General features: G+C 37.8%; 2 protein-coding genes across 3 annotated transcripts; both read left to right on the plus strand.

Moving 5' to 3' along the window:
* On the plus strand, positions 3,564-15,361 carry LOC109223688 (protein MODIFIER OF SNC1 1). 2 transcript variants are annotated; one of them, XM_019388085.1, is made up of 10 exons: positions 3,564-3,813; positions 6,628-6,744; positions 8,195-8,275; positions 8,361-8,405; positions 8,589-8,964; positions 9,570-9,672; positions 10,402-10,482; positions 10,596-11,859; positions 11,966-12,233; positions 12,332-15,361. In XM_019388085.1, the coding sequence occupies exons 2-10, from the start codon at positions 6,713-6,715 to the stop codon at positions 14,843-14,845; spliced, it is 4,764 nt and encodes a 1,587-aa protein (XP_019243630.1). In that variant the 5' UTR covers positions 3,564-3,813; positions 6,628-6,712; the 3' UTR covers positions 14,846-15,361. The 2 variants fall into 2 exon arrangements, with proteins under 2 accessions (XP_019243630.1, XP_019243631.1); XM_019388086.1 differs by having other exon boundaries at positions 6,651-6,744.
* LOC109223689 lies at positions 16,696-23,115 on the plus strand. The gene is made up of 5 exons (XM_019388087.1): positions 16,696-16,895; positions 17,407-17,490; positions 18,998-19,131; positions 21,397-21,843; positions 22,409-23,115. Exons 2-5 carry the CDS (start codon positions 17,464-17,466, stop codon positions 22,821-22,823), a joined length of 1,023 nt encoding a protein of 340 aa, XP_019243632.1. The 5' UTR covers positions 16,696-16,895; positions 17,407-17,463; the 3' UTR covers positions 22,824-23,115.

Consider the following 23,848-nt stretch of genomic DNA (forward strand, 5'->3'; position numbering starts at 1 on the left):
GGGAACTTTGACACATCCAGGTCTGAGAAAGGCCCTGAAACAAGTGGCATTTGATGTGGTTTGTTCCATAACTCAGAGAGGAAGTTAGAATCAGGCTTCTTATGGTTGTAACTTCTTATTTTTACATTTTTTTGATGTAATTCAGTATTTGGTCTGTAATGATTTATAAACAGATATTGGGGTTGGTTAGTGAAAAGGGATGGGGTAATTATGCATGTTTTAAGGGTAGATATCCTGCCTATAGGATCTATTTTAATAAGTTCTGCATGTTTACTTCCACACTTAGATATCCTGCCTATAGGATTTGTTTTAATAAGTTCTGCATCTTTACCTCTACACTTAGATATCCTGCCTATAGGATCTGTTTAATAGAGTTTTGCATGCTTACTTCCACACTTAGATATCCTGCCTATAGGATCTGTTTAATATAGTTCTGCATGTTTACTTCCACAATTATATATCCCGCCTATAGGATATAATGGTTATAATCAGACGACATTTGCAAGGTTAAAAATCAGATTCAAAAATTAGATGTCATGCCCATAAGGTTAATATCAATATTTTATAGAAATCATGCCTGTAGGAGTTTCGCTGTGATCAAATAAATCCTGCCTACTCCGCTTCATTAGATACCATGCCTATAGGACCAAATCAACCTTTAATATTAGATACCATGTCTGTAGGGATTAAAATCAGCAACAATAGAGGTTATGTCCATAAAATCTGAAATCAGTCTAGTTAAAAAATCAGTTTGACTCGTACTGTGTTAAAATTTAGTTACTCCTCTCATTAATGCGGTCTAGAAAGCATGCCTATAGGATCTAATTTGCTCGTTTAAAACTGTTACTGCTTTGCCATTTTTGAATCAGTAATAGATATCATGCTTATAGGGAATCATCAATACACACCTAGACAAGCCTTAAGTAATAACGATAAAATCGAATCCGCCTTGTTTAAATAGCAACTGCTACAAGCCCTTACCCTATCTCTGGTTATAAAAAAAATGTAGTTATAATTGAACCCCATAGGTGCCCTAACGCACCTTAAAATCGTTAGGTGACGACTCTTCAAAATTGCAAACCCCTTTCCCCAAAGGAAAGAGTTGTCCCTATCGAATGTCACAAACCCGATTTCCGCGGAGGAAAAAGGGGGGCGCGGCATTGACTACCTGCTCCTTCTTGTTGTCGTATATCCCTCTTTTTTGGTTCCTCGGTTGTATGTTTCTCATCCTCCTTTGCCTTTGGTGGAGCTTTCTTTTCCCTATAATCATCTTCAGCATGCCCATATTTACTGCAAAACTTACAAAGTGTAGGCTTCAAGTCATGCACTAGTTTCTGTTATATTAAGTTTCCTTTTTCATTTCTAAACCATATCTTCTCAGGCAGAGCAACATCTACCTTTACTTCAATGAGCAGCCTGGCAAAGTTCAAACCAGTCTTCTTCTCTGTGTTTTTATCTACCATTATAGGCATTCCAATCACACTACCTATCTTGCTTAACCTTTTTGGGCTCCAATACTTAAAATCTAACCCTGGCATCTTCACCCAAATGGGCAGTGTAAGTAACTCCTCTCTTGTAAACTCCATGTCTGATGACCAAGCCTTCACTATGAATGGTTTGCTATCAAAGTAGTAGGTTCCACCTCGAATGACGTCATTCATCCTAATTTCCGTATCAAATCGAACTATCACTATACCATTTTTTAGCATAGCAATTTTGTTAATACTATGTTTCGCCCATAAACGTCAAGTATAACCATTTAGCACAGAGAAAGGGGTGTGCCCCCAATACATAACACACTACTGCATTTTTTCAGTAGTTATTCTCCGAACTAATGTCCTCTGTTTCAGTTTCACATGCTATAGACTCACCTAGCTTCTTTGGCGAGATATAATCCAGCTTGAAACTTACATTTGAGATTTTCCCTATGTCCAAATTGTCCCAATTTGAGTTTTTCTTCTCCAATTCCTCCGTTTCTTCAACTTCATCAGCCCAGGATAGTCTTTGGCTTTTGCTTGCTCCTTTGACCATATTAGTCCACGATTTCTCATTAACATTCATTGTTTTATTGATTACTATAACTTGGGTTACTGTTTCATTAATTTCAACTTCTGGTGTTTCCATCACATTTTAGGTCTGAGTTTTTTATTCCTCCTTCATTACTTTCTGCTGGATTTAATCCTTTTAAGGTTGTAGGTTGGTTCATCGACGCCATTAGAACCTTCTGAGATGGTACATGAGCTCTTTTACCCAGGGCGGACCCACCTTGTACGAAGGGGGTTCAATTGAATCCGTTTCATCGAAAAATTTAATTATTTTTACTTGTGAATTTCATCAAATAAAAAAAATATGAAACGTATAAATACTAAAGACTTGAAACCACTTGACACAAACAGAAGTTGCAGAGCAATGGTCAAGTGGGTTCGTAATAACTCAAGGGTTTCCAGTTCGAACCTCTGCTAAAAAAGCATCATTTCTTTTTAGCTTTTCCCCCTTTTGCTGAACGTGTATTTTGAACACACATTTGAATTCATTTTCCTCTTCATCACTTCTATTATAATTGTAGGAGTTATATGATTTTGCTTATTGTTGCCTTGTTGTTCCTTTTTTTTTTGTCCTTGTTTTTCTTCTTTTTATGATTCCTTGCTATTCTTATTAAACTTCATTTTAGTTTTGGTTCTCTTTTTCATAAGTATTGCTAAAAGAATGAGAGTGCTTTATTCAAATTACTTGTAATCTTTTAATTTAACTTAGTTTAGTTTATATTGAAATTGTTAATTTGTATTATACTCAAAATTTTAGTTTGGCGTACAATATCTTTTTCTTTAATCATTTTGGATTAATTAGTTTAGTTTAATTCTCTTATTTGATGTGTTTTGTTTGTAACTTTGTACTTTATATTTCTTAGAGTTATAATATGATTTTTAAGTTGGTTAAACACTTTTTGGTTAATATTGCTAAATTTTGTGAAATAAAACTTATTAATTTATATAGATAAATTTTACACATTTAAAGTAAATAGATTTTTTTTTAAAAAAATAAAAATTTTCCCAACTTAAAAAAAAAAGAATGCGATGAAAAAAAAGAGCATTGCGCACATGGTGTTTATTGGTGCACTTATTCAATTGACTACCGCGATTTCTTACTGAATTCGCTTGTACAAAATCCTAGGTCCGCTACTACTTTTGTCGTGGTTGGCGCATATAAGCTAACATGCGCCGAGAGACAAGTGGTGCCCTAGTCCCTTTAAGAAACCACTTTATTAAAAAAAAATAACTATAGTAGCAAATTACCAGATTTAAAAAGGTTAAACTTTGGAATACATATACACGTACAGTCGTAAAGATAGAGTAGTCGAAAGAAACAATATCTGCCAAAAATAAATAAATTACTACTACTATGTACTTTTTACTTATCCTCCGTCTATCAAGCGAGAATCACGCGCGAGAGGCTGAGAGTGAGAATGACGTAAAAGTTTTTTAGAAAAGAGATAGAGGTTAACGTGAATCCGAAAATTAACAGTGGACCCGTGTGTTAGTTTTAATTAAAGACTTTACTCCTCCCTCTTTTGGGTTTCCATCAATATTCGCTTCTCCCTTTTATTCTTCCTCCTTCTCCACTTCCCCCCTCTCTGTTCTCCTTCTTCGATCTCTTTCTACTTTCAATCCAAAATCACCTAAAAAATTTACACACACACACACACTCTCACCATCGCCTCTCTCTATCTCCCTATAATACTCACACTTATATTAACGGGTTGCAGATCGAAGTTTCTGGCAGATCCGATTCAATTCTATATTCCTTCTTTCTTTGGTAAGCTCTATAGGTGCTTCTTTTTTCCCAAAATCTGTTTTTTTCGGCATTCTCAGCGTGTTTATATTGGATTTCGCGATTTTACAGAAATCAAGAAAAATTTGGATTCTAGGGTTAGGAAATATGGCTATTTACACTATGTGTTTCCTTCGCACGCTCTACTGCGCTGCGCACAATGAAAAAGATTAGGTCTTGAGCTATGCACATTATATAACTACTCGATAATTGTATTTAAACTTTGTTGGTGAATTTCGTGTTATAAAGGTTTGCCTTTGAGAAACTGCAAAAAGGTTATTAGTAGGAATTTGATGTTGTTTCTAAGTTCGCTGCTGTAACATTATGGTATCAGTGAAAGATTCTGCGTTTTTGCAATGAGAGGATTGCATTCCCTGGTATAGTGTGAGGATGGAAGAAGCAATATTTATCCTCCTTCATAGTTGTTAGTATAAAGTGCAAGGCTTTATGTTTCCTATGCAAAACCATAGGCTTATGTGGAGATTGCAGTCTGTAGCCTGGACAATGTTCTCACTAGCAAGGATTCTCCTTTTTTGTTCTTTTGCTTGTTATGGGGAAAAGAAATCCAGCTCAAGATAGAGTTGAGTTTAATGGTTAATCTAGTTAAAGTTTTCACATGCTTCAGAGTTTCTGTTTTTTCTTTTTGTTCTATGCAGTTCTTCACATATATGTTCAGAGTACCTCAAGTTAAAGCTGTATTATATACCTCAAACTTTCTAAATGTGATGTTAATTATTTTGTACAATTCACTTGCTCGGAGTTTTGATTTTGACGCCACTTTTGAAACCTGAAGGCAGTGAACTAAAAAAAAACTCTTTCATGTATTAAGCTGGTTAGTAGTGAAGTTAATCATTTAGCTGAGAGAAGTTCAGCCACCTTTACTTGATGCTTGAATCTTGATGGTACTAAGGAATTCATATGCAGAATTAAAGAAATCAGCCTGTCATTAAATATTTTCCCTAAGGTTTTATGCGCATAGTTAAGATTGGGAAGAGTATGTATTATGCATCCATTCTCATTCTAAAAGAAGAGAGCATGAATTATGTAGCCAGAGGTGGTGAGACATTAAGGCATGCTTTACCCATTCAAGTGCATGTGACTGTCACATAAATAAATTGCTGAAAAAGATAATGTTTTGAAAACTTCTATAGCAAAATTGAGTAGAGATAAAAAAAAGTGATCGATTTCTTATATCCTCCCGTGTTGTTTCTTTGCCATATTTTTCTGTAAGATGTTGAAGTTAGTTGTGGAAACAGAGGTAAATATGTGTTTGAGCCTTGGTTAGGGACCAAAAGTATTACCTGGTTTTTATGATTTTGGTTTTTTCCTGATCAAGAAAAGAACCATTACCTGGTTTTTATAACTGAACTATTCACTCACTTTACTAATAAAATAATAGCCATTGAGTTTTGGTGGAAGATACTAAAATAATTTTAAGGTGTGCTCCACTGGGTTGACACTGATGGGTTATGCTTAAAAAGCTTTACTTTTGGTCACCTTTTTCCATCTTCTAGTTTACTAGAGACCTAATTTCTTGGAAATATGCTAATACCTGTGAATATTTTGAAGAATTTATTGTCGATTACACAGATGTTAACTTTCTCAACTTCGTAACTTTAAACAATAACTATTGAGGTTAATGATATTTGGGGCCTCTGGGTTAGTAAGACTTTTCATTTAGCCATCTGTTGGTACGAGGTATCTTCCTTTTTGTTTTTGAGAAGGTAACATAATATGCGAGGTATCAATTTTCCAAGCTTCTTGACTATTGGCCAGTGTGGCCACTGGGTTGACTTGTCAGTGTTAAGGAATCATTGATTACCAAGAAGGAAGAGCACAGCTGATTATTTTAGTCTTTTTAGAATGAATGAAGATGTTTTGATGGTTTAGCAACTCCAAATTACTTCTTGAAGGCTAATTGTACAGTTTTGTTGTATAGCTGGAGTAACATCTCCCCTATTAGCTCCCCCGAATTATTCTTGGATTTTGTTAGCTCCTTAGCCCTAGCAGAGGACCATCTGTACAGAGCTAACATATCTTCTTTTGTATTAGCACCCGGACCGTGCTCTTTTGCATCTTCTTGATGCTTTTTATAATATCTCATACTTCATAAAAAAATTATGATTTTAGGAGTAGCGTAATAGGGTGCTTTTGTGCAGGGAGGGGGAACGGTTTGAGACAATTTCAGTATGTTTCGGGGAATGAATGGATGTTATGATGCCAATGTTGGTCCTAGGAAATTGAAAACTTTGTAATGAGATGTTTTAAATTATATTGGTAACTAGCCCATATTGTAGTATTGTACTTAAAAAGAAGAAAAGTTGATGATAGCATATAGGAGTATCTCACTTAGGTTGTCTGTACACACAAATCACGATGCATCATCTGTCATTGCGGTATTTATTTATGTTCCATTTTTGTTACTTGTTGTAACCACCCTTCTACATGAGATCACGATGCATCACCTGTCATTGCGGTATTTACTTATGTTCTATTTTTGTTACATGTTGTAACCACCCTTGTACGTGGGACATCACTCTATGGTTAATGAAGTTACTCTCCGGTGATATACATATATAGAAATTGTTAAGTGAAACTGTCTATATATGCTTTTTGTTCCCCACATTTCAAAATCTAATTGATCTGAGCATCGGCTGAGTCTTAATTATATCTGAACTTTTTTTTCATGAAGTAGTTTCTTTTTGCTGTTGGTGTTTGATGGTTCTAGTGTAATGTTCCATTATGAAAATGTTTTGGTATTGGTTCTCTTAATTTGATGACTTGTTATTAATGGAAAAGGTGCTCTCCCAAGTCTGTTCCAGATTCTTGCTGAATTAGGCTCTTTGTGAAGCTTTTTGGATGACCGTGTATCGATATTTGGATAATGACTTCAAGTATGTTGGCAGGGGAGAAAAGGTAAAAAAAGATTCTTTTATGTAAACACCCTCTTTCTTGTTTATTTTTCACAAATGCCCCTTATATTGCTTTATATGAACTTTGTTTTCTGTTCTTGTTAAGTACATGCCTCCCCCTATTTCTTTGTTTTGAAAAAAAAAACATTATGAGGCCAAAATCGTACATCTACTATCTTATTCTCTCTGGTCCTCTTCTCCTGTTATGCAGGTTATGGACAAAATTAGACTGAAAATCGTTAAATAATACTCCCTCCGTTCCAATTTGATTGAACCTATTTGGCTGGCACGGAGTTTAAGAAAAAAGAGAAGACTTTTGAAACTTGTGGTCTAAAATAATCCATAGATTTTAAAGTTAAATTGTTTCTAAATTTTGAAAGAGTTCATTCTTTTTTAAACTGACTAAAAAAAACATAGGTTCATTCTTTTTGAAACGGAGAGAGTATTCCTTTATATGACACTCTTTTCATTCTGTAACGTTCCAAAATGCCTAAGATCATCCCATTTTTATACAACTTTCACAAATTTCGATTCATTAAAATTATTAAAATCTTGAGTTTGATATAATGTTTTCACTGTCATATAACTTATCAACGATTACTTTAAGATTCTCTTAAACAATCACTAATTTAATATATGTCAAATTGGCATATTAAACTTCATGCCTTGTCAAATAAAATGGTATGGATAGAGTAGTTCAATTGTCTAGAGTGGTTTTTGTATCGGAAAGACGTCACTGAAAGGCCAGAATTGTGAAGGAAAATTTCAGATGTTAAGTTAAATATTCCATATGTGCTTAATGTTGCGGACTGATAACATTGCTCTGTTGATAAAGTATTAAATATGCAAGGACAGAGTAAAAGTGTGTAGACCAACCAACTCGAGGAATGTCTCATATTCTCTTTTTTTTTTGTGGCCGGAATTTACCTATTAAGTTTCGCATTCCAAAAGGCATAATTCTCTTTTACATAGATTCTTTTGCACAAGCTTTTTTCTCCCCAAAAAAATAAATTCAATGTACTTTCTGCTGAAGTTCTTTTATTTGATAAGTTACTTTCTGCTAAAGTTGTCCAAACACTACACATTTTTTGGGCAAACTATGATGCCTTGGTGGAGTAGGATCAAGTGAGAACTAACAATGAGCTCCAATGCAACATTTAATTGTTGTATAGATTGCTCAAAGAGTGATGCTTCAGCGGTGTGGCATTCGAGTTAGGAATATATTGGAGAGACCTTTTGTTGGGGTTGAGGATGAGAGTTCAAAAACTTCTGTTCTGATTTCTATGACAAATTAACCTTTTGGCATTTCTTAATATTGCTCTCTATTATGGTGTTATTAAGTTGGTTAATGCTAATATTAGATCGCGTACATACATTGAGTCAGTATGATGACACTGTCTTACTGGTGTGATTGTATCATTTCCTTAAGTCATCCTGTAATTCCATCATTATAGGTGGGCTTCTACAAGAAGAGGTGGCATGACTGTTCTTGGAAAAGTGGCTGTCCCAAAACCATTGAACTTGCCCAGTCAGCGGTATGAGACATTGGCTGATCTATATTTTTCCTCATCTGATCTAAGCATATGTTTCTGAAGTTGTATGTACTTAAATCTTTTGAAGGTTAGAGAATCACGGTTTGGACCCAAATGTTGAAATTGTTCCCAAGTGAGTACCTGTACTCTTTTTTCTTTTAGCCCCTTCTTATATTTGTGTCTGCCTTGCCCAAGGCATTGGCACTTGTGTGCGATACTTATTTGGGTTTGCCTGCCTTTTGGAGAGCTGTCTGGTATTTCCTTTGGCATTGTTTCTTTGTTGACTTGATCTAGGCCCTCTCCTACTTTGACATAGGGGTACATTGAGCTGGGGTAGCCGTACGTCTTCCTCTACGTCAAACCCGTGGGGTTGCTCAACGCTCTCTCCAAATGCTGATGGTGGAACGAGCTCACCAAGTCATCTTAGATCCCGCCCTTCATCTGGTGGGAGTGGCACTCGACCTTCAACTGCTGGTAGTGATAGAACACAAGAACCTATTACCAGTGCATGGGGTACCAATTCTAGGCCTTCATCAGCTTCTGGGCCATTATCATCAAACAAAGCACCATCAACGTTGGCGCGTCCACACAGTGCAGAGACAAGGCCTGGCAACTCGCAACTTTCACGTTTTGCTGAGCCTGTTTCTGAACATCCAGTAGCATGGGGAGCAACAGCTACCGCAGAGCGTTTGGTAATGTTCCCTTGTGATGAATATCTCTTAGGTGTTATTTTGCCAAATATCTTTTGTTCCTATTGTCCTTTCCCTGTAGTTTATTTTGTTTTTAGGGTGACAGAGTGAGAGCAAGAGGAGCGAGACAGTGAGCTTAACTCCTTTTTCACACTTGATTTTTTCATTTTATATCTGCAATCTATTAGTTAAAGGAGTTAATCAGTTGAAGTGAACAAGTGGGATGTTCTACAAGAAAATCACCATACTTGTGTAAGAGTAGTATTTTAAGAAGAGCTCGTTCTATAATTGTGTACAGATATGTGGATGTTCTCTTCTCATTTCTTGTCAATTTATTCCTCTGTATTCTGCTGTTCTGTACAATGCGATTGTTAGAAGCTAAATGTTGTAAAATAAGGTATCTCTTTGAAAAATGAGAATTATTGTTGTAATCTACTAATTTTTGAATGTTTGAAAAGTGGCTCAAGGTCTATTTCTTAGCGAGGGGGCTTATCTTGATTGGAATGAAATTCATCTCTTTTCCTATATATATATATATATATGTATAGAGTGAGAGAGAGATAAGTTTATGTCACTGTGCTGGGTTTTGAGCATACTTGTACTTACAGGGAGTGCTGTCTTCTAAGAATGGAGGATTTTCTCTGAGTTCTGGGGATTTTCCTACTCTTGGATCGGATAAAGATGTATCTGGGAAGACTACTGAGTCACAAGGTGACTGCTGGTCCTTTAAAATCTCCTACATAATGTCTTTTATTGGTTAATTGCATTAGTTTTTGTTCACCTCAATGGTGTAAATACTATCTGCTCACTCCATATTATACAATGCTTTGTGGAATCATTTCGTGGTTCTCGCAGTAGCTTTTGTCATTTCATCTTTACTCGTTTCACTGCCTGTTCGTGTACTTGGAGGCTAGAACTTGTGATTTTGCTGGCAATTATTAAGGTTTAAGAATGGGACATGTTTGACTTAAATATTCATAATTTACTTTCTAGGGATGCTAAAATTGTAGTTGAACATTATTAATTCTTTTCTTTAAATGAATTGCCCATCCACAATAGCTTTTTTCATTTCATCTTTACTCGTTTCACTGCTTGTTCGTGTGCTTGGAGGCTAGAACTTGTGATTTTGCTGGCAATTACTAAGATTTAACAAAGGGACATGTTTGGCTTAAATCTTCAAAATTTACTTTCTAGGGATGCTAAAATTGTAGTTGAACGTTATTAATTCTTTCATTTGTTCAATCCCCTCACTCCTTACAACAACAACGCCTCGATCCCAATAATTCTCTCCCCCTAAACCCGAAAAAAGAAAAAAGAAAAAAGAAAAGAAGGAAAATATGAAAACTGTATATTCTGTTGCTGTTGCTGGAATGAAACTTTGCTGATTATTCTGTTGGTATTGCACTCTTAACTGGGCGCTTGGTCATGTTCTTTTGATAGATCGTGATTCTTGTAGCCGTCCTAACTCTGCTTCTGGCAAAGTAGCACAGCCCCTAGAGAAGACAACTGCATCTCATTCAGGTTTGCATATCTCGTTTGAAGCTATATCAAGTGATTCCTTTTTGTACTTAGTTGCAACAGAGTAGTCATGGAATATGCTTTCTGATGATGGTAAGGTAATTATACAAGTGCAGATGTGAGGGGTGAGACATTTGACGCTTGGAAAAGAGATGGTCAAAGTGCTGAGGATGGTCCTCAACATGGCATGGAGAAATGGCAAGGGGATCCCCATCACTATCTTGGTCCTAATGTTCCACCCCATCATTTTGATGCATGGCATGGGCCTCCTATGAATGCCCCTGCTGGATTCTGGTATAGAGGACCACCTGGGGGGCCACCTTATGGAGCTCCAGTTCCTCCCGGTGGTTTTCCAATTGAACCATTCCCCTACTTTCGACCCCCGATTCCACCTCCTGCTATTGCAAATACACAGCCAGTTCCTCCTCCGGGGCCTGGATCCAGAGGGCACCATCCCAGAGGTGGAGATATGTATAGACCCCAGATTACCGATGCTTATATTCGTCCAAATATGCCATTTAGACCTGGTTTTTACTCTGGTCCAGTGGCCTTTGAGGGCTATTATGGACCGCCAATGGGTTATAGCAATTCCAATGAGCGGGAAATTCCTCTCATGGGCATGCCTCCTGGTCCCCCAGTTTATAATAGATATTCAGGCCCAAACACTCCTGATCCAACTAATACTCATGCCAGAATTGGCAGCCATGGTGCTAATGCCAAAGCATTGCCAGAGGGAGTAGAGTCTGCTCATCCTGATGATGCTAAAGGACCATATAAAGTTCTTTTAAAGCATGATGCAAGAGAGGAAGGAGAGACATGGGAACATTCTGTGCCCACTAATGGCCCATATCCTGATAGAAGCTTTCAGAGATCATTGCAGAAGCATGAGCGAGGAGGTGAACATGACAGGGAGAAGGAATTGTATTCAAGGAGAACTACAGGGAGTGGGAACTGTTATCCGCGTAGTTATGATGATCGAGGATGTGATTCTTCAGATAACACCAAAGCGAACTCATTTGAAGGTATAAATACTATGAAGGTTGCTGATGGCAGTTGGACAAAGAAACCAGGTTATGTGGAATCCTCTGGTGGAGTGCCTCCGTCTTCCTCAGCTCCTGAAAGGGGTTCAACTCCTGCAGTGACTGCCAGAGACTCATCCTTGATGCAGAAGATTGAAGGTTTAAATGCAAAAGTCCGAGCATCTGATGGACGTTATGAAGGGCCTTATGTTTCTTCTGAAGAGGATATCAATAAGTCAGAACTAAATCCTAAGGTTACCAATTCAATAAATGAAGTTAAAGGTGCTCTTGTGTCATTCGAAAGAACTCATACTGGAACCACTGGGAACAAGGGAGGCCAGTTAACAGCTACCATGTCAAGGTGGTTTTTTATACTGTGTGTGATATCTCTCAGATATGGTCATGGTTGTTTATACTGTGTGTGATATTTCATGCTGTTCCCTTTACTAAAAACATTTTTCTCACAGGCGGCCAAATCGCGTTGTGCAAACCAAAAATGATAATCTTGGTAAAGCCCGATCTGATAGCCATGATGATGGTTGGAGAAAAAGGCCCATTGCTGCTGAATCATCTGTTGTGGCTTCTGCAACATGCTTAGAACCTGCTTCTAATGTTCATGCATGTGAGCCAGGTCCTCAAGTTGAGGCTACTGAGCAAGCTTTAACTGATATAATTGTGAGTGGTGAAAAAGAATCCTTGTCAGAATTGCATGATTCAGCAGATAACCAAGCGCAGGTAGTATGTTTACCTTTTACTCTTAACTTACGCATGTTCCGGCAGTTACTTGTTTATTCCCTTTATCTAATCTAATGTATGCTACTTGCTTTCATTAGCGTGCAAAGATGAAAGAGTTAGCCAGGCAGCGTGCCTTACAGCTACAGAAAGAAGAGGAAGAACGAAGTAAACAACAGAAAGCCAAAGCTCTTGCTAAATTGGAGGAATTGAATCGCCGTATGCAGGCAGGTGATGCTTTGTCTCAGAAGGCTATAAAGGATTCGTCCCCTGATGTTATGAAGCAAGATCTGGAAGGCTCCTCACCCCCTGAACCAGTGGTGCCTAGTGTCAGACCTCAAGCCCGCAATGCAGCTTTAGCAGCACAGTGTGATGTAATTGATACTAGCAACCGCATTCTAGACAAAGGCAGTGAGCATACTAATCCACCTATTATGCTAGAATTCGGCACTTCTATTATGGTCCAGTCAGAAATAGCCATCCCACAACCCCAAGCTTTGTTATCTAAGCAGGATGCCAATAGGGTTGCTACCACTCATGGAAAAGTTGCTTGGCAGTCAAGTGATGGGGGTGTTGTCAAGCATAAGCGTACTAGCCACAAGCAAAGGCCAAATATGACACCGAAGAATATGAATGAAAAATCAGTTCTGGTTAGCGTTGCTGAGGTATCCAAGGGTCATAATGATGTAAATATTAATGATGTTCCATCAACTGAGGCTCATGAAGTTGGCTTAAGTGCTGAATCAAACATGGTTAATAATGCCAAGGTTGCCGTCGAGTCTTCTGCGCAGCAGAGAAGGAAAGGTAATAGGACCAACAAGAACAAGCAGAAGCTTGATACTGTGCTGCCTAGCCCAGCTACTCCATTACCAGTGCAAAATGATAGTAATCCTGCTAAAGTCCGTATGCAACAGGAGAAGTTGAATTCATCTCAGCTGGTTCTAGATGTGAGCACAGTTCAGGCAGCAAGTGGTGATAGTGTTGTGCAGCCTTCTGATCAGAGTTCTCCTTTGCCTATGGAAGAAGGTCATAGTCGAGTAATTAACCAATGGAAACCTCAGCACCCTCGCAGGCCGCAGAGAAATCAGCACCCTAATGTGCATACTGATAAGTTTCATGGAGGTGATACGGTTGTGTGGGCACCTGTGCGGTCTCAGAGCAAAACTGAAGATGCTGCTGAAGCAAGTCTGAAAACTGCATCAGATTCCGTTGGTCCTCTGAAGAGTGATAATGTGGTGCAGAGTAATTCAAAAAGCAAGAGGGCTGAAATGGAGAGATATGTTCCAAAACCTGTCGCCAAAGAGCTTGCACAGCATGCTAGTAGTCAACCGCCACTGTTGTCGTCAGGCAGTTCTCCTGGTCCAGATGAGACAACTGGAAGGGCAGACTCTACGCCTGAAAACCTACCTACTAGCTCTGTAATTGAGAGCTTTTCCATAGAGTCCAGGATTGGTGACAGCAAGCACAATAATAATAGGCAAGGGAAAGCACATGGAGTGTGGAGGCAAAGGGGTTCAGCAGACTTGGCATTGGACACCAGCAAGAACACTTATTCTCTGGATCACACCAGCAAGAACACTTATAAGACTCTGGATCACACTCCATCTATGAAGCCTGATGGAGATTCTGCGAAATCTGATTCGAAGTGTTCGAGTAAGTTCGATGTATCAGATGGTTGGAACATGCCAGGTGATTTTGAAGGTCCACGTACCACCATTCCTGTTGTAAAAGATGAGGGAACGACAGGTAAAGGAAAACGCTATCCTTCTAAGGGCCATAGAAGCACAGGAAATTCTGGACATCAATACAAAAACAGCAGTGGGGAAACTCAGCAAAATCACACTCTGTCAGGAGCTTCTGACATAAACCAGATGGACAGAAGCGCTGCAGCAAAGGAAAATCTTGGCATGGCTAATCGTGCTCCACCACATTGGCAACCAAAGTCCCACATGGTTGCAGTTAATAATCAACAGGTAGGTGTGTCTACCAGAGCCCAAAATGTTACTATGGAAGGCGGTCGAGCTGATAAGAGGGATTATCATCAGGATAAAGTTAATGTTCCCCTACGCAGTGTGAAGGGGAGCAGTGATAAAGGTGTGGGTCAATCAGATCAATTAGCATCTGAAGATAAAATTGTTTCAGAGGTACCTAACGTTGGAAATCTCGATCCAAGAAGAGAGAGAAAGCCATCTTCATTTAGGGGACGCCCCTACTCCCCAAACCAAGGTCCGGTTGTCAAAGCTGAATTACCTCCTGCTGAAAGTGCTGAAGCTATGCAAGAGCGGAGCAACTCAGGTTTAAGAAGGAATGTAAACCAAAACAATCGTCCTGCCAGAATGCAGGAATCTTGTGGAGATATGTTCTCGGGGAGAGATAATCGGCAGCGCAGCACCTCCAGTGGTCGAGAAAGGCGGAGGAACAACATGCATTATGAGTACCAGCCAGTTGGGCAATACAGTGATAGCAAATCAAGTAATTTTGAAGGGCCAGCTGATGGTTCTTACAATGTTGGTCAGAGATACAGAGAGAGGGGTCAGGGTCAGTCAAAGCGTGGAGGTGGGAATTTCCATGGTAGGCAAGGTGGCTCTGGCCGAATAAATGCCAATTATGATTGATTGACGGGGAGGCTAAAATGTGGATTTAGGTCTTTTTAGTTTGTGATGGATAGCAACTTGCCGGATAATCTTTGCTTAGTTTGCAAGATGTCTGGTGGTGCAGTCTTAGGTGGTAGCTTTTTGACGTGGTAAAAGAGAATTTGTTGGCCAATGTCACACGGGTGAGCTGGACTACAGCCTGGTTTTTGCCACATGGTTTTGGGAAAAATAGTGTTTGGTGCAACAGTAAGTGCGGCATTATGAGAACTGTAATTAATTTGAAGAACATTAAAATAGTTTCCCATTTTCTCCCCAGAAGAATGTCAATTCGTATGAAGCATTTGTATGTTGCTATTACGTTTGTAGTTTTGTACCATCACAATTTAGATGTGTAGCTTTTTCTCTTGGTCGAGAAGCAAGAATGATGGGCAAAGTGAAGCTAGTTTTGCCTGCTCCGCTATGTTATTTTGTTGAGAAAAGTCCCAAATTTTTCCCCTATCTTTGAGCTTTGTCTCAAAATCATCCTATTTGACATGATGCACTAATAGTCCTGATAGTCTTATCAAATTGGTCCAGTTTTAGTCCCTTCTCAAAGAGCTGTTACTTTTTTAACGTTTAAAGCAACTAACCTGATTGTAGAAAGACTAAAGTGAACTTGTTCAATTACAAGTTGCAGCAGGCTAGATTATCTAGTCAGACATGCCAATCAGATTCCACGCGAGATAGTTCCATTTTTTAGCAGTTCAACATGTTATGAATTCAAGCAGCTATTTGAACGCTGTCATTTAGATACGTAAAGCTTTTATAATTCTCAAACAAAACTTCCGCAATGAACTTTCAAGCGTTTCTTATAATTCTGATCCGTCTCTCCCGCATGTTTTGAGGGTGGTAAAACTTTATTATATTTAGGGGTCGTTTGGTAGGGTGTATAAGAATAGTACTAAATATGTTATATTAGTAATGCTTGAATTAGTTGTACTGAGATTGTTTTCTATTCGCTGTTTGGTTTGGTGCATTAAAAATAATATGCATTGCAATTTTTTTTAAAAATTATTTGATTACAAAAATATCTTTCTGCATTGGAAAGGATTGGAAGAATATTTTGAAAGGACATTTTTGTCTTTACACATGCTTATTTATGTATTAAAAACTATGACAATCCTAATGCATTATTTGTTATGTATAAGAAATACTACCAACAAGGAATTAATAATATCAAGGTAAATAAATATATTATTTTTCTAATACATCCCACCAAATCGTATTTATTAAGTGAACATTATACTGGCTTAAAACGTGATAAGTGTTTAAATTTTAAACAAAAGGACCGAGTTCAAGCAGGAAAAAAAGCGGAGAAATTAAAAAATAGCTAGATTTACAAGTGGTCATTCAAAAATAGCCATAGTTTCAAAAGTAATCGAAATTTAGCCACTTTCATGTAAAGATAAATCTGAACGAAAACACTGTTCAAAATCCAAAAAATAGTCCAGCATAATATACTGGAACTCCAACATAATATACTGGAGTTCCAGTATAATATACCGGTCCAGCATAATATGCTGGAAGTTCATACACAGGTGCTCCAATCTCCAGTATATTATGCTGCAACTTTCCGCGTGTTGGAGGTATTGGAGTTCCAGCATAATATGCTGGAAGTTCATACACAGGTGCACCAATCTCCAGTATATTATGCTGGATCAGTCCCTGTTGCAGCAAAATAGTTGCTATCTTTCAATGACTTTGCAAACGCTGGCTATTTTTGAATGACCAGTCCGAAAATTGGCTAGCCCGTGCTATTTTTACTAAAAAAAAAAGGTAAAAAGAAAACGAAAACATCTAAAACTGAAGACTGAAAAATCGAAAAGGTCCCTGGAAGAACCCTAATTTCACCAATCTGACCCTTTCTCCCCTATATTCAATTCTCCTATCCGAAATCTCTACTTTTATCTCTCTCCCTCTCTAAAAATTGCTTCTTTATCTTAAGAAACAGATAAAACTCTTCCTTCTTGTAAAGCAATTCATCACCCCTTTATAGGTTACACGTATTTGCACCTCACCTGTATCTTGCCCTGTAAGCATTCTTCTGCTTCTTTCTTACTGCCACAAATTGTGTAAATTTTGTTTATTGAGCTGTGAAATTAGGTATGAAGCGAACTTGTGGTGTAGACCTCCAATTTTTTCTACAAATTCCTTGTCTTTTAAAGAGGTTTAAGTTTGGAATTTTCGTTGAGCTAGAGGAATCCACGAAACCGCTTTATTCCCCTTTTAGGGAGTGAATTCGAACCTCTTCAAATATGTTTTGGGGGAAGGGGAAAAGGTGTCTCTTATTTTCAATGCTTGCAAGACATTTAAGCTATAATTTAGTGTATGGAAAACCTTCCTGCTTTTATAATCGCCTGTCTTATTCATTTCGCTTTCCTTTTGTAATTTTTCTAAAAAGGTTATATCTTTGATTATCTTGCCTCTGAGATAATATGTTAACTTTGGGTTGAATTTTGATCTTTTTGGTTTCCTGTTCTGCTAGCCATTGAGACATATATCTTTGTGTTGTGATGTGTTCCTATACTGTGGTGTTATTGTAGCTCTTGGAGAAGTAATGACCTCGCTTGCTAGATGATTGCACGTGCAAAGTGGAGATAATGGCATTGGCGACCCATCATTTGCAGGTAAATCAACAACGATCCATCCCCATTTCCAAATATATGTTGTTTCTCGGCTTGCTTAGCTAAACTTGGAAATCTCTATTTGATTTAGTGGACTTGAAGTCCATATCATTTTTATGTGATGTGCAATTTTCCCTATAATAGTGGAGAAAGTTTCTATGAATTGCCCCTACTCTGTACAAATTGTTGCTAGTTAGATTAAGAAACTTATGAATTAGGGTTGTGTTTGATCTAGTTCGGAATGTGAGTATTTGAATTATAAGCGCATTGTGAGTTTGATCTGGTTATAGTTTAAAAACCTTGCAATTTAATTGCATATCACACAGTGGCGTACGCAGGAGTTTTAGTAAGCGGTGTCACCATTTTAGACCGAGCAAATAAAAAAAATTACTGTAATAATATTATTTAAAAAAAATAACCAGGAAAAAAAAAGTATCACACAACTTACAATGCAGCATCCCTCCAATTTAAAAAATGTGTTGTGCTAGTCACGTAGTATATGTTTTTGATGAGGTACAAAATTATTAAAATGTAGAATGGGGTACGTAGGCTCGAACTCACGACCTTGCATAGAAATCTTCATACTTTGACCAGATATGCTAGACGCTTCTTTATTACAAGGGGTGTCACTTTACTCCATTTTATATTTTTTGTTTTTTCTTCATTTGAATTATATATAAATAATTAGTAAAGATTTTCGACGAAGCGGTGTCACGTGACACCTCTTGGGCTAGGGTAGATCCGCCCCTGATATCACACAGGAGATAACTCAATGCTTCCTGCAAATGAAGCACTTGTTTGTTTACTGTTAATGCTCTGCCTTGGTGATTAGCTGCTGCACTCTGCTTTAATCATGTTCTTTTTATTTTAGCATTCGTTTAAGTAACGAGATTTATAGTCTGTTAGTGAGTGCATAAACATGGTACCACTTTTTGTCTGACTTTCTTTTTCTCAACTTACTGTAATACTCTATCTACATCAAATTCCCTGTCCGTGTTGACAATGTACCTTGTATAAAAAAATTGGGTCATATAATCATTTTGATGCCATTTTCCAAGTTTAAATTTCATCTTCTAATGATTGTGAAAAATCTTAACATATTTGCTAAGGTGAAGAGTAAAGAAAGCCTACTTTAATAACCAAAAAGTAAAAAAAAAGAAAAAGAAAAGAAAGCCTACCTTTACAAAAGAGGAACCATTTAGAGTCATTTTGAAAAAGGCAATTGGACGATATCAGGGTAAAGCAGACTATGTATCTGCTAGGCTTTGAGTTATTGAGATGGACATTATGAAGATTTTGTGCAATTGCATCTGGAATTATTTTAGTTCGAGAAGCAGCAACATAAACCTAGGCTCGTTGTCAAGCATTCCTTCCCAAAAGCCCTCCATACAGAAATTAGTGGCTAACAGAAGAAATACCATCATACTGTCTTTTCTATTTGCAGAAAAGCCTCTCCATTGAAGCCTGCAAGTTCCTCAATTGTATTAAGTAGACATGTTTTTTCTTGCAGGGTTCTTATAGAACATGCCCCTTGAGTTCTTCTTCCTGGACCACTGGAAACAAATTGAGAAGTTCTGTAACAAAGATTCACACTGTTACCCAGAAAGATAATTTCATCTCACTGAAGTGCAAATCCTGTTTGAGGTAGAATATTGTATCCTCTTTACCTTTTTTCTTGATGCCCAATTTATGTTTGCGTTTATGGTCTTAACTTTTGCAATCCTTCTATTCAGCTTTTTATAATGAAGAGGTTCACAAGCTGAGTCCTTTTTAACTTGAAGTAAATATTAAATGATATACTTTTATCAAATGTGAAGTGCCACAAGTATATTGATCAATAAATTATGTGAGAGATTGATGGGTCTGTGCTGTATTTGGTAGTATCTGGGGTAATGTGCATGGTATTTTTTTTTGTTGCACCTAGAGACAGTAAGATAATTCTTTCTATGTCATTGAGCCCAAAGGGTTTGAGAAGTGATGCAGTTTTGGATTGTCAAGTCGGGAAAAAGGTCTTTATTGTTTCACAACCTGTCTTGAATTTGCTGGCAATTGTCATTCAACAGTAAAATTCACTTGGAAACAAAAGACTAGAGGACTTACCCCCACCCCCACTCAAAAAAGAAGACTAGCAGAATATGGTAGTCACTTATGATTACTTACCTTTGTCTCAATTTAGGTGGCCCCTTCTCTAATGTACTGTATCATAGCTTCCTCAATTCATTCCTATGGAAAAGAGAGCTTCTTAACGGAGCTTTTGATTAGTTTTATCCTTATCATTTACCTATGAATATGTGTATGTTCTTTTCAGCTTTATTGACAATTTCTTTTTCCCTTCTACATATATGCATTAATATATAACAATATTATCCTAACAAACTCTGGTCAGACCACCGATGTTGTATGGGGCTGAGTATTGGCCAGTCAAGATCGCTCACGTCCAGAAGATGAAGTAGCAGAGATGAGGATGTTGAGATGGATGTGCGGGCACACCAGGTTAGATAAGATAAGAAATGATGTTATTCGCGACAAGGTGGGTGTGGCCCCTATTGAGGACAAGATGCGAGAAGCGCGGCTTAGGTGGTTTGGTCATGTGAGGAGGAGGAGCACAGACGCACCAGTGAGGAGGTGTGAGAGGTTGACATTGGAGGGCCTACGGAGAGGTAGAGTAGGCCAAAGAAGAGGTGGGAAGAGGTAATTAGGCAAGACATGGTGCAACTTCAGCTGACTGAGGGCATGACCCTTGATAGGAAGGTATGGAGGTCGAAGATTAGGGTAGTAGAGTAGGTAGTCTAGACTCTAGAGTGTTCATAACAGTAGTATTGGCACGCAGTCTCGCTTTCTGTTAGTAGTAGGTTTTTATGACTAACCGTTGTTTTCTTTCATTGTTGTTCACCTTACTGTCTTGTTTTTATTCTGCTTTTATATGGCTTTTTGGTACTGTCCCTTGTCTATATTTTCATTAATGTGGTGCTTATGCTTTCCTAAGGCGAGGGTCTATTGGAAACATCTTCTGTATCCTCACAAGGTAGGGGTAAGGTCTGCATACACACTACCTTCCCCAGACCCCACGGTGTGGGATATTACTGGGTATGTTGTTGTTGTTGTAAAAATTCTGGAAGAGCAATCTTTTCATCTTCCTTTAATCTTTGCACCAATCAAGAGGGGGGCCCTAATATGAGATTGAGGGGTATAATATCAAGTTTATTAAGTTATCTTTTTGAGGAAGAGCCATATTAGCGCTGTTCTGACGTACCAGATGTTTGTTTGCCATCTGCACTTGCATGTCAATGGTACCAATTATCCCAATCGATAAACAATATACATGGTGGCTTAAATCCCTTAAAATCTCTGCATTGAGGTTTACATGCTAGCATTAGGTCTTCCGTTTGCTTGATGAACTAGGAGTTGCCAAGCCATTATAAGGATTAAACAAAACCAATGGACTGTCTAATAGCCACATTGTAATACTGGTTAGAAAAAATCTCATTTCATTAAGCAATGGGAGGCATTCGATGCGGTTTTATTTTTTTATATTATTTATCCAGAAAATCTGCATTTAGCCTAGTAATAGATGGATTAGCACCTTCTGGCCATTTCTCGGTGTGTAGGTTTTAGCTGCCAAAAAACAACCTCCTATAAAAAAACAAAGAAAATAAAAATAAAAAACAATGACGAACAAAAACTGCCATTTCTATTGAATGGTACCAACGAGTGTTTAATTTCCCTGAAATATGCTGCCCTATTGCCCATATTAGAAGTTCTCAGTCTGAGACCTTATCAAAAAAAAAAAAAAAAAATATTTCCCACATAGGACTGTTTAATCAGTTTATATTAGTTATTCTAGATTTTGCTATGCCCATTTCCATGCATGGTGATGTATATGAGATTGAGCAAATTATTTGATTCCAGAATAGGGGCTCCTTTTGTCCTTAAACCAAATGGAAAATCCTTGAAGATCTCAGCTTTCAAGAGCAACAGCCAAAATGAGTCTGGAGGCAGAGTTGGTGGGTCAAAATCTCTGAAGAATTCAGTAAAACTTTCTTATGTGCCACAAGAGAGTGAAGAAGCCTCTGTAGAATCTCCAAGGGCACAGAACGTTCCCATTTCTTACTCTGCGGAAGCGGACGAGACTACAAGTAATTTTGCCATTCAAAATATATTTAGAAGCTGGTTAACATTGTTGCGTACACCTTCACCAAACCAAGTTACGGATGAAACTGTGGAAGAGCCATATACCACAGAAACGCCAGAAAGACAAAAACTGGTACTAGAGAAAGAAAGAGGTCAAGTTCGAAAGGCGGTCTGGCGCTACTTTCTGAGTTTGGATGCAACAATTAAGATACCTGTATTAATATTGTAAGTATCATAATCCAATGTCCGTTATTGTGCATCTTTTTACTACCCATTTCTGTCCCTCCTCTCTCTCTCTCTCTAGGTCTATGTTTTTGGCAAATCTTTATTATCTTCTACAATATTTCTTTTATTCAGTTGATGTTTTTTAATAGTGGACGGGGGTAAAATAGGATGGGGAATGTTGATGGTGGAAGTGAAAATCTCTTTCACACCAATTTGTGTATTGGTTTCTTTAATGATTTATATTTCCTTACTTGCTATGTACAAACGATCTGCTATTTTGGTTTAGAATGGAGCTCCTGTGGATCTTTTCACCCAAAAAAAAAAAAAAAAAATCAGCATTCCGGAGTTGATGTCTGTGTGCATACAATTTTGTTGCTTTGCTATTATGTTTCTGTTGTTATTTATCCAAAAGTTTGGAAAATATGTCTTTATAGTGTTCAGGCATTGATTGTACACAATGGTTCTGCTGTTTTTTGCTTTCGTGGTGACCCTGTTTATTTGATGCTTTCACTGTCTGATCCTTGTCAAAAAAAATGTTTACACTGCCTGTTTTCTCACTTTGCAGTGTCCCCCTGTATCTTGCTGTTACTCTAATATATGGAGTTGAAGTATCTAAAGAGTTGACCCCTCTCTGGACTCTTGGTCCTTTGATTGTTGCTTTGTATGTTAAGATGCTCCGGGGAATATGCGCACTCTATGTATTCAGCTTTAAGCAGACGGTTAAAGTGGTCAGGAACTTGCCTACGTATTCCCTATTAACTTATGATTACGTTGCTCGTGGGAAGCTCAAAGAAGAGATTAGAGCACGCTTACTGCAACCGTTGGTAGATATAAAGAATTTGGACTACAAAGAAGTAGCAAAAAGAAAGGCGAAGGATTTGGAGGTGTACTTGGTGGAGAAGTACCTGGACTATGTTGAATCTATATGGCCCTATTACTGCAGAACTATCAGGTTTCTGAAGAGGGCAAATCTAATCTAGGTCTAAGACTATTATATTTTTCGCAATATTCTGTCAACGGAAATGGACACTCAAATGCGGAATATTTTTTGTTGTCTTTTACTTTACCTCTTTTTGTATAATTTTTTTGTAAGCATTGCCATAGGAATTGTCTGTTGAAAACCCCAGTTTGGGCTGGGGTTATCCCTGAGAGCAGAAAGACAGGTTTCTGTTGTAGCTTAGTGGACATGTGAAAGTGGGCTGCATGCGTTTTTTTGTTGTGGGACAAATCTTGCTTCAATAACTCGTTATGCTTCATGATTTGCTTCAATAACTCGTTATGCTTCATTTATTCTTCCAGATAAAGCTCCCCACATTTAAGTAGTTATAGTATATTGCATGATTTCATTCTGAGGGAAAAGAAGATTGCATGATATCACGAATGGTCTTTTCTTTTCCCTAAACATCCAATACCCAATTTCCCGCTATTTCTATAAAACAAAAACATTATTGGTATGATTTAACCTACGTTTCGATCCCAAATTAATCAGAACCGCTGTTTCTTAATGTCAAAATTGTTGTTTTCAGATTACTCTAAGGGTAATAATGAAGTGTAGCCTGGTGCACAAAGCATTTCGCATTTATGCAGGGTCCGGGGAAAGATTTCAGCATAAGAGGTGTGATGTAGGTAGTCTATCCTAATGAAGACATAAATGGTTGCTTCCACATTTCGAACCCGTGACCTATAGATCGAACCCGTGACCTATAGATAACAATGAAATATACTGAAATCTGTACCAGGAGTGTGTTCCTGGACATGACTATTGTGTTTCAATAAGAAAAAGGTCAATATAGCAATCTTTAGGGTATATTCTCATATTTTTTAGGTATCAAAGTCGCTATTGAGAAGCTTTTGCCCTAACCAATAGTATTTGTCTGATTCATATTTCTAGTCCTCGAGACATTCGTATAGCAGTGATTAAAAAGTAGAGTGGAACTTGAACGCCCTTGTGAGAAACATCTTAGGTGGAGGAAAAAAGGACATTCTTTTGAGCACAACTAAAAAT

Source organism: Nicotiana attenuata, chromosome 3, assembly GCF_001879085.1.
Source record: "Nicotiana attenuata strain UT chromosome 3, NIATTr2, whole genome shotgun sequence".
Lineage (NCBI taxonomy): Eukaryota > Viridiplantae > Streptophyta > Magnoliopsida > Solanales > Solanaceae > Nicotiana > Nicotiana attenuata.